The sequence below is a fragment of the Falco cherrug genome, chromosome Z (assembly GCF_023634085.1).
Source record: "Falco cherrug isolate bFalChe1 chromosome Z, bFalChe1.pri, whole genome shotgun sequence".
In the NCBI taxonomy this organism is placed as follows: Eukaryota; Metazoa; Chordata; class Aves; order Falconiformes; family Falconidae; genus Falco; species Falco cherrug.
The window spans coordinates 11,838,949-11,851,930 of NC_073720.1; the positions used below are offsets into that span (position 1 = coordinate 11,838,949).

At 58.4% G+C, this 12,982-nt stretch overlaps 1 protein-coding gene across 3 annotated transcripts in view; it reads left to right on the forward strand.

Moving 5' to 3' along the window:
- TLN1 (talin 1) overlaps positions 1-12,982 on the forward strand; it is a 35,404-nt gene that overhangs the window by 15,007 nt on the left and 7,415 nt on the right. For 2 of the 3 annotated variants that reach the window (XM_055698888.1, XM_055698889.1), the window contains exons 18-49: positions 98-148; positions 1,913-2,080; positions 2,351-2,645; positions 2,747-2,913; positions 3,237-3,365; positions 3,693-3,806; positions 4,017-4,130; positions 4,291-4,425; positions 4,560-4,688; positions 4,797-4,899; positions 4,975-5,183; positions 5,278-5,397; positions 5,560-5,757; positions 6,074-6,213; positions 6,305-6,398; positions 6,548-6,637; positions 6,805-6,927; positions 7,110-7,253; positions 7,588-7,749; positions 7,838-7,978; positions 8,232-8,413; positions 8,766-8,898; positions 9,014-9,115; positions 9,239-9,409; positions 9,574-9,723; positions 9,843-9,944; positions 10,068-10,187; positions 10,487-10,633; positions 11,566-11,732; positions 11,993-12,176; positions 12,426-12,551; positions 12,860-12,976. In XM_055698888.1, the coding sequence (XP_055554863.1) occupies positions 98-148; positions 1,913-2,080; positions 2,351-2,645; positions 2,747-2,913; positions 3,237-3,365; positions 3,693-3,806; positions 4,017-4,130; positions 4,291-4,425; positions 4,560-4,688; positions 4,797-4,899; positions 4,975-5,183; positions 5,278-5,397; positions 5,560-5,757; positions 6,074-6,213; positions 6,305-6,398; positions 6,548-6,637; positions 6,805-6,927; positions 7,110-7,253; positions 7,588-7,749; positions 7,838-7,978; positions 8,232-8,413; positions 8,766-8,898; positions 9,014-9,115; positions 9,239-9,409; positions 9,574-9,723; positions 9,843-9,944; positions 10,068-10,187; positions 10,487-10,633; positions 11,566-11,732; positions 11,993-12,176; positions 12,426-12,551; positions 12,860-12,976 (4,527 nt within the window). The remainder of the gene's footprint in view (positions 1-97; positions 149-1,912; positions 2,081-2,350; positions 2,646-2,746; positions 2,914-3,236; positions 3,366-3,692; positions 3,807-4,016; positions 4,131-4,290; positions 4,426-4,559; positions 4,689-4,796; positions 4,900-4,974; positions 5,184-5,277; positions 5,398-5,559; positions 5,758-6,073; positions 6,214-6,304; positions 6,399-6,547; positions 6,638-6,804; positions 6,928-7,109; positions 7,254-7,587; positions 7,750-7,837; positions 7,979-8,231; positions 8,414-8,765; positions 8,899-9,013; positions 9,116-9,238; positions 9,410-9,573; positions 9,724-9,842; positions 9,945-10,067; positions 10,188-10,486; positions 10,634-11,565; positions 11,733-11,992; positions 12,177-12,425; positions 12,552-12,859; positions 12,977-12,982) is intronic. The other variant, XM_055698890.1, reaches the window with a different exon arrangement.

Here is a 12,982-nt window from a genome sequence, read left to right on the forward strand (position 1 = left end):
GCAGTGACTTTGCTGAGGGAGGGGACAGGCCATTGCCCACCTCTGTCCCTAGAGCCGCTGTGATGTAACGCATCTTATCTTGTGGATTCCCATGTAGATCCCAGAAAGCCGGCGTGCTTGGATCCTACCTGCCTCTGACCCAAAGACGGTAAAAGGGGGGGCTGTAGGCATGGATGGCCTGGTGGACCCTGCCCCCTCCACTGTGAGGGGTGCTCCTCTGGGGACTATCAGCTGAACTCTTGGGAGAAGGGCTCTTATAAAAATCTGCTTTTCTGGTGGTTGGCTCTCAGAAGTCCATGCACTCGGGTCACTGCTTGGGCAGGCGCTGCCCTGGGAGTCCATCCTTGTAGCTGCCTCAGCTCCTGCCTGCCACTCCTTGCCAATGGGAGTTGTTTGCCTGCTCCCATCAGATACCCAGGGCACCTGGAGCCTGGCGGGGTGGTTTGTTTTGGCTGAGCTGACTCTTAGCTGGCTTACTTTCCCACAACTGTTCCTTCCAGCACAAGGGAGAAGAGTACACCGTGCTGCAGGGAGGATCCAGCTGTAGTATAGACAAAGCAGACTCCGGAAAGGATTTTCTGTTTGTGGCAGCCACACAGCCTCAACATGAGCAGAAAAGCCTTGACAGATAGCCAAGGGGAGTAGAAAAGCTAGCGCCGGGACAGGAAGCCATGCTTAGCCGGGTGGCAGTGCCAGGACAGGGCAGCCCCAAGGGGCAGCCTTAGAACCTGGAAGATGATTTGCACACGTGCAGTGGGATGCTCTGCCTTGCAGCTGCCAGACCCGAGTGTATCTGCTTCCCTCATTTGGGCTTGGATGCGGTGGTCTGGGGACTTTGGAGCTGGGTGCATGTGCTCTGCGGTCTCTCTTCCTGTCTGGAAAGGTGGCGGATTGCAGCAGGAGTAGTTTTGGCTTGCAGGGGGTGAGGGGATGCTGTGATACTTCTGGCTTGGTGGCCAGAGGCTTAGCTGTCATGGGGTGTGGGGCCGCTTGCTGTGAGCACACACATGGCAGGAGGACTGCAGGCGCAGCAGGCAGAGAGCGCTGCCCTGCATACCAAGGTCTTTGCCCCAAGTGTTTGCTGTCTAGTACTGGTGCTGTCAGTTTTCACCAGCAGTGTGCCATGGGAGCTAATCCTGAAGGCTGCAGTGTGCTTTTCTGCCTGATGCCCTGCAGGAAAGCAGTTTGCCATGGGCTGGTTGCTGCCTGTTACATGCTGCCAAGGTGGCCCAATGCCTTCCCTGCCACCCCTGGGGAGAGGAGGCTGGCTGCTGGGTCATACCTCTCCCTTAGCCCTGGGAATGACAGCAGAGACGTAGTCGGTTGCTAATGAGCTAGAAAACAGCTGGTATGCCTGCAGTACAGGTGACCAGTGTGGGCAGCATCCCCAGTTGCCTCTTGCTGGTAGGGTGAGCCTGTGGACAGGCAGCTACACTGGTGTGGCTGTACTGCAGCCAGCTTGTGCCTGCCATTTTCACGGAGCAGTCCATCATTGTTTTGCCATTTGCCAAGCAGTACTGGCAGTGCCTTGCAGAAGGTTGTTGCTATATTACAATCAGGGACTCGGCACAGGTTGTTGCCTGGAGAGTGGGCATAGAGCAGGTCATGGGTGTTGCGGTGATGGTGAGTGTTGCCCAAGCTGCTTTGGATGGTGTTTGTGGTGGTGCCATGGTGCAGGCTGCAGCTCAAGGGCAGGTTACAGCCTCACCACTGGCTGAGGCACACAATAGACATGGGGTCAAGGTGTTGCCAGCCACTCCAGGTGTTCAGTGCTGCTGGTGTTGGGACAGAGTGGATGAAAGGCCCTGAGAGCTCATGTTTCCCCACTGAATATTTCATGAGAGCCCTTCTGGTGGCTGCCGGTGCTCCTGCTGTTGTGCCTCCACAAACTGACCCTCTGTGTCCTCCCCAGGACATGCTCATGCATCTGGCAAAGGCAGTGGCCAGTGCTGCCGCTGCACTGGTGCTCAAAGCCAAGAACGTGGCTCAGAAAACAGAGGATGCTGCACTGCAGACGCAGGTGATCGCTGCTGCCACCCAGTGTGCCCTCTCCACTTCCCAGCTGGTGGCCTGCACCAAGGTAAGCAGCAAGGTTAACCCTTGCCTCAGCATGGCTGCAAGCATCATCTGGCTGGTGGCAGCTCCATGGTGGGGTCGTAGGTGTGCCAGGACCACATGTCCTCCGGTGGGAGATCAGGGGTCTGGCACCAGAAGCGTGGGCTGCCTCAGGCTAGGGTCCATGCCACTGTGCCCAAGCACTGAATATTATCTTCGGAGCAGCAGAAACTGCAGGCAGCTGTCCCTGTACAGGTCCTGCTAGAAGCCCACCGTGCTTTCTCTCCCCCTCCAGGTAGTGGCTCCTACAATCAGCTCCCCAGTCTGCCAGGAGCAGCTAATCGAGGCTGGCAAGTTGGTGGCCAAGTCGGCGGAGGGCTGTGTGGAAGCCTCCAAAGCAGCCACCAATGATGACCAGCTCCTGAAGCAGGTGGGGGTGGCAGCCACAGCCGTCACCCAGGCCCTGAATGACCTGCTGCAGCACATCAAGCAGCACGCCTTGGGTGGGCAGCCCATTGGGCGCTACGACCAGGCCACCGACACCATCCTCAATGTCACTGAGAACATCTTCAGCTCCATGGGCGATGCTGGTGAGAGCAGCTTATGTCACCTGGGGTAGAACCTGGTGGATGGGGAGATATCAGGAAGCCCATGGGACTTGCTAATGGGCCACCCTTCCTTTCTGTCCCAGGGGAAATGGTGCGTCAGGCTCGTATTCTGGCCCAGGCCACCTCTGACCTCGTCAATGCCATCAAAGCTGATGCAGAGGGAGAGACAGACCTGGAGAACTCGCGCAAGCTGCTGAGCGCAGCCAAGATCCTGGCTGATGCCACTGCCAAGATGGTGGAGGCTGCAAAGGTCAGTGGCATGGGGGAGGATAGACACTGGCTTTGGCCTCCAGCCTTGCCTGACACGGTTGGCTCACTGCAAGGATGGGGACAAGCAGCCCCTAGGTGGGGGAGCAGTTCCCAGAGCAAGGTCCTGCACCAGGCCAGGTGTGGTGGAGTGAGGCTTTTCCTGGAGCTCTTCTGCTGCTGAGCTTTCCCCAAGAGGCTTTGGGCATCTCCCCAACTTCCTAAGCAGCTGAGCTGCCTTGTGGGCCAGAGCACAGCTGCTGTGTCAGGAAGACAAGGGACCCTGTGGTCCCTGCAAGCTTTGAATGGGTTTCCTGCTTTCTCCAGGGAGCCGCAGCCCACCCAGACAGTGAGGAGCAGCAGCAGCGGCTGCGTGAGGCAGCAGAGGGGCTCCGCATGGCGACCAACGCAGCAGCCCAGAATGCCATCAAGAAGAAGCTTGTGCACAAGCTGGAGGTGAGACACTGGGAAAGGGGCCATGGAGGACAAGCAGGCGTGGTCAGTGAGCAAGACCTGACCAGGAGCCCCCTCATCCATGCACTTCCTGGAGGGATACAAGTCCTTTTCATGTATAGTGTCTGTGTTGCATCCTGCAGGGACCTGCCCACTGCTCTCTTCCCTTTCCTTGTGTCCACCATGTTGCTTTGGGACACTGAGCACTGAGGGTGCTGGGAATGCTCTGGTGTCACAGGTGGAGGCACAGGAGAAGTTTAGGGGGAGCTGGGTGCTGGTGTGTGGCAGGCTGCCCTGCTGCCAGTGCTAACACGTGCCTCCCTCTGCTAGCATGCAGCCAAACAAGCTGCAGCCTCTGCCACCCAGACCATCGCCGCTGCGCAGCACGCTGCCTCCTCCAACAAGAACCCTGCTGCACAGCAGCAACTGGTGCAGAGCTGCAAGGTAAGGGCCCAGGCCTGATCCTGGCATCTCCTGTGCTGCCTCTCCCCATCCCTTCTCCCATCAGCCATGGGGCTTCATGCTTAGTGGCAGTGGGCAGGCAGGACCTTGGGGTCCTCATGCAGCTCCCCCAGGAGCTGATCTTTCAGCCACTGATCCTGGATTAGGTACATCTCCTGGCTGAGCCTTTCCAGTGACCCTCTTCTCTGGCAGGTGGTGGCAGAGCAGATCCCGATGCTGGTGCAGGGCGTGCGAGGAAGCCAGTCGCAGCCAGACAGCCCCAGTGCCCAGCTGGCTCTCATTGCTGCCAGCCAGAACTTCCTGCAGGTACGCGTGCTGCCTGGAGTCTCCCATACGAGCTCTGGCACTAACAACCTTCCTGCTGTGCGTGGTCCTACTAAGATACTGGGAAACTTGCTGCACATGGGCAGCGGAGAGATGTTACGTGTTCATCCCCTTCTCACTGTTTTTTCTTTTGGCCTGGCAGCCTGGTGGGAAGATGGTAGCTGCAGCTAAGGCCACTGTCCCTACCATCACAGACCAAGCTTCCGCGATGCAGCTCAGCCAGTGTGCCAAGAACTTGGCTGCAGCTCTGGCTGAGCTCCGCACAGCCGCTCAGAAGGTGAGAGGGATTGGACCCCAGCTGTTAGAGCAGGAGGGAACAGTGGGGATAGCCTGGTAACAGGTCATGGTCTCTGCTACAGCAGGGTGGGCTCAGAGGTCACCCCACTCACCTTCCCTTCTTTCCCATCACAGGCTCAGGAGGCATGTGGACCTCTTGAGATAGACTCAGCACTGGGTCTGGTACAGAGCCTGGAGAGGGACTTGCAGGAAGCCAAGGCAGCCGCCCGCGATGGCAAGCTCAAGCCTTTGCCAGGAGAGACGGTGAGCGTGTGGGGAAGGGTGGCACAGGGTAATGTAGCGTGGCTGCTGGGGCAAGGGAGCTGCCAGGAAGTGCAGCCCACCAGCATGTCCCCATTCATCCCACCACAGATGGAGAAGTGTGCCCAGGACCTAGGGAACAGCACGAAAGCAGTCAGCTCTGCCATCGCACATCTCCTAGGAGAGGTAGCCCAGGGCAATGAGAACTACACAGGTATCGCCTCTGTGCCATGGCTGGGAGTGGGGAGGGGGCCATGCTGGCAGCCGCTGACCTCTCCATCCCCCACAGGGATTGCTGCCCGGGAGGTGGCCCAGGCCCTGCGCTCGCTCAGCCAGGCTGCCCGCGGTGTGGCGGCCACCACCCCTGACCCACAGGCACAGAGCGCCATGCTGGAGTGCGCTAGCGATGTCATGGATAAAGCCAACAACCTCATTGAGGAGGCGCGGAAAGCGGTGGCCAAGCCTGGTGACCCAGAGAGCCAGCAGCGCCTGGCCCAGGTGGGGAGAATGGGTACCTCGGTGTGACCTGCCTGCCTGCGGGAAGGGCACGAGGTTGGCTGGGGGATGGTGACAGCTCTTTGCTTCTCTGCAGGTGGCCAAGGCAGTGTCGCAGGCCCTGAGCCGCTGTGTCAACTGCCTGCCGGGGCAGCGAGACGTGGATGCTGCCATCCGCATGGTGGGAGAGTCCAGCAAGAGGCTGCTTGCAGATTCGGTGAGCTGAGCTGGGGCGGGAGGGGGAGGGGGAAGCCTTCTAGGGATGCAAGCCAGTCAGTCTGCACTGGCTTCCTCTAGCATATCACAAGCATGTGCTAGACCTTCATCCTTCATCCCCATCCTCCTCACTGCCTCATCTAACCCCTCTCCCTGCCTCCAGTTCCCTCCCAGCACCAAGAGCTTCCAGGAGGCACAGAGCCAGCTGAACCAGGCAGCCGCAGGGCTCAACCAGTCTGCGAACGAGCTGGTGCAGGCATCGCGTGGCACCCCTCAAGACCTGGCCAAGTCCTCCGGCAAATTTGGGCAGGACTTCAATGAGTTCCTCCAAGCGGGAGTGGAGATGGCCAGCCAGTCCCCGGTGAGAGCAGATGCCCATTGGGCGGTCCTGGGTATTGTGAGAGGTTTGGGATGCCTGAGAAGGTGGCTTGGCAGCGGTGGTTAGGGTGGCTGTGACCAGTGCAGCTGGTGAGATGGGGTCCTGGAGCTGTGCAAAACCACAGCAGCAGGGAGAAGGTGGCTTGGGTTAGTTCAGCAAGTGTTGCCACCGTATCCTTGCTGTTGGCAGGTGAGTTGGATGAAAGGAACTGGTTCAGCCTGAAAACCACTGGAGAAGACCCAGGGTGGGTGTGGAGCTTGGAAATCTGCTGCAGGTAACTCTTCTTGGTTTCTTGCAGAGTAAGGAAGACCAGGCACAGGTGGTGTCGAACTTGAAGAGCATCTCCATGTCCTCCAGCAAGCTGCTGCTGGCTGCAAAGGCGCTCTCTGCTGACCCTGCAGCTCCCAACCTCAAGAATCAGCTGGCGGCAGCAGCACGGTATGAGGAACGCTGTGAGATTGCTGTAGCAGTGGGGTCACATTGCAGGGCTGGCGCTGAGCTGTGGTTCTTTCTCCCTTGTCCCCTGCAGGGCTGTGACTGACAGCATTAACCAGCTCATCACCATGTGCACCCAGCAGGCGCCAGGCCAGAAGGAGTGTGACAATGCCCTGCGGGAGCTGGAGGTGAGAAGCCCCATCTTGAGGCAGTGGAGAGGCTGAGGTGGTGGGGAGTGGGGAGCTGCACTCATGGCGAGGGGCAGGAGGGAGCAAAGAGGAGGTGCAAGTGGAGGGCACAGACCCTTTGCCTGGATGTGACACCTGTGTCCCTGCAGACTGTGAAGGAGCTGCTGGAGAATCCCACCCAGACGGTCAACGACATGTCCTACTTCAATTGCCTTGACAGTGTCATGGAGAACTCCAAGGTGAGTCCTGAGCTGGCAGGAAGGACAGAGGGAGGGTTTGGGAAGGATGTAGGAGCAAAGGGAAAGGTGGTTCCTCCCCTGCTGATGACACACAGTGAGCTCTGAGCCTGGGAGCATTGCCTGAGTGGGAAGTGATCTTCCTAACAAGTGCATGGTATGTCCTGCAGGTGCTGGGCGAATCCATGGCTGGCATCTCCCAGAATGCCAAGAACAGCAAACTGCCTGAGTTCGGTGACTCCATCAGTGCGGCCTCTAAAGCCCTCTGCGGGCTGACGGAGGCAGCTGCCCAGGTGAGATGCACTCAGCTCCAGCTCTGAGCATCACTCCTGGTGCATAGGTGCTGTGTGCACCCCTCCCCTGCCCCTCCAAGCCTGGCTGTGTGGGACAGCGCTGTCAGCCTCCTCCACAGCCTGTGCCTGGTCTGAGCCTCACCACTGTGCGCAGACTCTCACTGCCTCTCTTGTGCTCCTAGGCTGCCTACCTTGTGGGGGTGTCGGACCCCAACAGCCAGGCTGGACAGCAGGGCTTGGTAGACCCCACTCAGTTTGCCAGAGCTAACCAAGCCATCCAGATGGCCTGCCAGAACTTGGTGGACCCTGCCTGCACCCAGTCCCAGGTGAGTGTGAGGTGGGGGCACTGTTACAGGCATCTTGTTGCTCAAAAGGGAGTGTGAAGCTAGTTGGAAGACCAGCATCCCACGAGCTGGCCAAGATTATGGCTAGTATCTCATCAGGCCCCATCAGCTGTACTAGGAACCGGTTTGCAGCTTTGGTGCAATGGTGACAGTCCAGATGGGGGGCTCTATGGGCGTGCAGGACTTTGGTGATTCTTTTTGGGTCCCAGGAGGGACTGCTGTGGTCACTGGTGCCTCATGTGGGGATGGTGGGAAGGGAGAGCTGCAGGGGTGGGGAGTCAGGGTGGATCCTGCCTTACCCTGCTGTTCCCTGCAGGTGCTGTCAGCAGCCACCATTGTAGCGAAACACACCTCAGCCCTGTGCAACACTTGCCGCCTGGCCTCCTCCCGCACCGCCAACCCTGTGGCCAAGCGCCAGTTTGTCCAGTCAGCCAAGGAGGTGGCCAACAGCACAGCTAACCTGGTGAAAACCATCAAGGTGCGGTGTGCCTGCTGGGGCACAGTGGTAGGGATGGGATTTGGGGCATGACGGGGGTTGGATAACTGCTCTGGTCTCTCCACATCAGGCCCTGGATGGTGAGTTCAACGAGGAGAACCGGGAGCGGTGCCGTGCTGCCACTGCTCCTCTCATAGAGGCTGTGGATAACCTGACGGCCTTCGCCTCCAACCCAGAGTTTGCCACCGTTCCTGCCCAGATCAGCCCGGAGGTGGGATGCTGCAGAGGCAGGGGGGATGTGGCCCAGCTGTGACAGGGGCTGCTGCAGGGTGGGGAGGAGCTGTGCCACTGCCTGAGCTTGGGATAGAGTCCCATTGTGGGGCTAGTGCCTTGTGGGGTTGCGATGGGGTTATGGTAGCAAGCCTTGGGCTTCAAGGGGCTGCTCCAGAGTGAGGGTCACAGGAGAGGGAGTCATTTCCCATGCACAGTCCCTCACCTCACCTGCCCATCGTCTCCCTGTGCAGGGGCGCAGAGCCATGGAGCCCATTGTCTCTTCAGCCAAGACCATGCTGGAGAGCTCTGCTGGCCTCATCCAGACTGCCCGCTCTCTGGCTGTCAACCCCAAGGACCCACCACAGTGGTCAGTGCTGGCTGGCCACTCTCGCACTGTCTCGGACTCCATCAAGAAGCTGATCACCAACATGAGGTGAGGAGAGTCCTGCCAACTTGACTGTGGCCCTGGCCCTGCTGGCAGGTACCCTTGCTATGAGCAAGCATCCCTGGGCACGTTTCGGCTCATCATGTCCTTGGCTGCTGCCGGTGAGGGGAGGCAAGGGATGGGATGGAAGATGCCGTCCCTCTTGTCCTGTGCAAGAGCTGCTCCCCCAGCCCTGGCATGGGTTGATGGGAATGCATGCCAGTGTGCCTGGGCTCTATGATGCTGGGTTGGTCCCAAAGCCCAGGAAGATGGCTCCTGTCCCTCACTGGCACCAGGTGGGGGTGAGGGTGAAAGGATGGCATAGCACTTGCCAGCGCTGGGCTGATCCATCTTCACACAGGGACAAAGCTCCAGGACAGCGGGAATGTGACGAGGCCATTGAGGTCCTGAACAGATGCATGCGGGAGGTGGACCAGGCCTCCCTTGCTGCCATCAGCCAGCAGCTGGCCCCCCGAGAAGATATCTCCCAGGAGGTGGGTCAGGGATGTGCTGCTGCAAGCCTAACAGGGACAGGTGTCCTTCCCTCCAGCTGCATGCAGTGACTCCAGCCCTGCTGCAGCCTCATGCAACACCTTCTCGTCGCAACAGGCTTTGCACAACCAGATGATCACAGCTGTCCAGGAGATCAGCAACCTGATTGAGCCTGTAGCCAGCGCAGCACGGGCCGAGGCCTCACAGCTGGGGCACAAGGTAACATGGGGATGGGGAGCTGCTGACAAGGCCCTCACTGTGTGTGGAGAAGCTTATGGTGGGAGGAGAGGCACAAGGCAGCTGGGAATGGAAGCTGCTGGTGCTGATGATGTTCTTCCCTAGGTGTCCCAGATGGCTCAGTACTTTGAGCCGCTTATTATGGCAGCTGTCGGTGCTGCCTCCAAAACACCCAACCACCAGCAGCAGATGAACCTCCTGGACCAGACCAAAACACTGGCCGAGTCCGCTTTACAGATGCTGTACACAGCCAAGGAGGCTGGTGGGAACCCCAAGGTGAGCCGGAGGGACACGTGTCAGTGGTGTGCTCCCCTATGTGCGTGGGTGCTGCATGGTGCCACATGCGTGTGCCAGACATGGAAATCTGGGATAAGTGTGCAGCATCCCTGTTAGGAGGGGAGCCACAGCCTGCCTTCCGTCACTCTGGTTCATCCTTGCAGCAAGCTGCCCACACTCAGGAGGCCCTGGAGGAGGCCGTGCAGATGATGAAGGAAGCAGTGGAGGACCTGACCACAACCCTGAATGAGGCAGCCAGTGCTGCAGGTGTTGTGGGGGGTATGGTGGACTCCATCACCCAGGCCATCAACCAGGTGAGGGGAGTGTGGAGAGGACCTGGTGAGGGCTGGGGGTGGGAGAGGAGTCAAGGTCAAACGCTAAAAGGTCTTTGGGGCTGGAGCTGGAGCCAGAGCTTCCTGATGGTCTCTTGCAGCTGGACGAGGGGCCGATGGGCGAGCCAGAGGGGACCTTTGTGGACTACCAGACCACGATGGTGAAGACAGCCAAGGCCATCGCAGTGACTGTTCAGGAGATGGTGGGTGCGATCAAGCCTGCCACTGTAGAAAGCACTGCCTGCCACCGAGGCAGGTGGTCACCCTCTGTGCTTGTCTGTCCCAGTGTAGGGCTGCTCCAACTCCTGCTCTTCTTCCATTGGCAGGTCACCAAATCCACCACCAACCCGGATGAACTGGGCATACTGGCCAACCAGCTCACCAACGACTATGGGCAGCTGGCACAAGAGGCCAAGCCGGCTGCCCTCACTGCTGAGAACGAGGAGGTGCAAGCATGGGGGAGTGCGGGAGCATGCCATGAGGCACAGCAGGGTCTGCTGGGGTGTGAGAGCAGAGGACAGGGACATTCAAACATCCCAGCGGAACTGGGGGCAGGAAGCATTCACACCTTCCCTGCAACACGGTGTGGAAATGTGGTGCAAAGCCATGTTTCCTTTTTTCCCTGTCCTGAGTGGAAAGATTGGGAGAGAGTAGCTGGGTGGGGGTGGCTGGTGTTCACCAGCGGGTGTTGTGGATGTGGGGCTTAGTTCCCTGCTGGCTCTCTCATGCACGTGTTCCTCTCCAGATTGGCTCCCACATCAAGCGTCGGGTGCAGGAGCTGGGTCATGGCTGTGCTGCCCTGGTCACCAAGGCTGGAGCCCTGCAGTGCAGCCCCAGCGATGCCTACACCAAGAAGGAGCTGATAGAGAGTGCGCGCAAGGTTTCTGAGAAGGTAAGTTGTACACAGAGAGGGGTGACGGTGTGGCAAGGTGAATGGGATGCTGGATTGTGCCACGTACCTGCCCTTGGAGCCATGATACTAGGTTCTCCCCTGCTTGTGTTGGGCTCTGCTGGCTCTCTCAACTACACTCGCCTTGCGCAGCTGAAAGGGTGGAGGGTGGATCCTCCTCCAGGCACCCTAACAGCAGCAGGTGCTGTGATGGCCGAGTGTGATGTCCAGGTGCTGCCTGCTGATGTCCTGATGATGGCTTGCCGGGGGGGACAGATCTACACACTGGTGGCAGCCTGGGGCTCTCCAAATCAAGTCTTGCAGTGGTGGGCGTAGCATTTGCTGTGTCTCCAGCCAAGCTTGCAGCTCATGCTGGGTGATTGATCTCCCCGTCACCTTTTGCTGGCATAGTGGACAGTCGGTCTTAAGAGTACACTTCTGACTAACAGGTGAAAACGCAGCTTGGAAACTCTAGTTGATAGAGGTAGAGCAGCAGTGCTTGTAAGCAAAATCACAAAAGCAAAACAAATGCTTGTTCATCATGCCTGGCATGTGCCTGCATACTCAGGACCTCCTGCAGGTCCTGCCTTTCCAAGACTGCTTTCTGTCACAAAACTTGTTCTTCTGTGAGTGCTTGCCCAAGTACAGAAATGAAGTTTAGCAGCTAAAGAAGGAACAAGTGATGGTCTGATGCCCATCCTGCAAACCTTATTAATTTGTAAACTACCAGAGTCCAATATCTTCTGGACCCCTGAATAGGATAGGGAGAAGGTAAAAATAACCAGAAGCTAAGAAGGGGTGTCCAGACCACACAATTCCCAGTTGCTCTCCTTAGTATGGAGTGGCTCTGTTCTGGGAGGTGCTGGAGAAGGTGTGTGTGGTGGGATGGCCTGAACCTACTCTGCTCCCCTGGTCACCCTACTTATACCCCACAGGTGTCTCATGTGCTAGCAGCTCTTCAGGCTGGGAACCGCGGGACGCAAGCCTGCATCACAGCAGCCAGTGCTGTCTCTGGCATCATTGCTGACCTGGATACCACCATCATGTTTGCCACAGCAGGAACCCTCAACCGGGAGAATTCCGAGACCTTCGCTGACCACAGGTACCCAGGCATCTAATCCAGCCTCTGCTCAGCCAGGGGTGGAGGGTCAGGCTCTGTCCAATGCCAGGAGACCATGGTCTCCTGTCTTTGAGCTGTGTACCAGCCCAGGGAGACTTGCCAAGTTCAGGTCATGCTGACTCTGTTTCCCTTCCTCTCCATCTTGTGTGTACAGAAGGCACGGTCCACAGTCTCTCTACCCTGTGAGGACCATGTGTGCACGTAGAGGGCTGTGTCCTCACTGACTCTCTTCTTCTCCCCAGGGAGGGCATCTTGAAGACAGCTAAGGCACTGGTGGAGGACACCAAGGTGTTAGTGCAGAATGCCACGGCTAGTCAGGAAAAGCTAGCCCAGGCTGCCCAGTCCTCTGTGTCCACCATAACCCGCCTGGCGGAGGTGGTGAAGCTGGGTGCTGCCAGCCTGGGATCTGAAGACCCAGAGACTCAGGTGAGATGGGGTGTGTAGGGTGAACAGAGGCTGCTTGTAGCTTGCTTGAAGGGGTTGAGCGTTACAGCTGTTGTGTGGCGCTCTGGGCTGGATTCTGCATGTTAAGGGTTGGTTGGACTTTGGCTGGTGCTGATGGAGCTGGGCTCCCTGTATGCTGTGGGGTGCCCAGATTTCTTACTGTTGGGCCACACCACACCCAGCCTGAGTGTGACCATAGCCAAGCTGTTGCCTTGGTCTTGCTTTCCCCAGGTGGTCCTGATCAATGCTGTGAAGGATGTGGCCAAGGCACTTGGAGACCTGATCGGTGCCACCAAGGCAGCTGCTGGAAAAGCTGGAGATGACCCTGCTGTCTACCAGCTGAAGAACTCTGCCAAGGTCTGAGTTAGGTGTGATGGGAAGGAGGTGGTGGGGCAGAGGGGGGCTGGAGAAACAGCAGGGGGGCTTCTTTGCCTGTCTGGGGGCAGGAGGACAACTGGGGGGTAGTCAGGGCAAGAGGGGAGGAAGGGCCACATAAAAGGTGGGTCACAGCATGCAGAGGAGGCATTGGTGGGAGAATAAGATGAGGTGATATGAGTGGAATATGGGGGTGGGGCCATTTTGGACCCAAACCGCAAGGGAGGGACAGGCACCAGCAGCAGTCCAGAGCTTGCATGGGGCTTCATGGCTCTCTTGTCCCTTCTAAGGTGATGGTGACAAACGTCACTTCCTTGCTGAAGACAGTGAAAGCTGTTGAGGACGAGGCCACGAAGGGGACACGGGCACTGGAGGCCACAATAGAGCACATACGCCAAGAGCTGGCAGTGAGT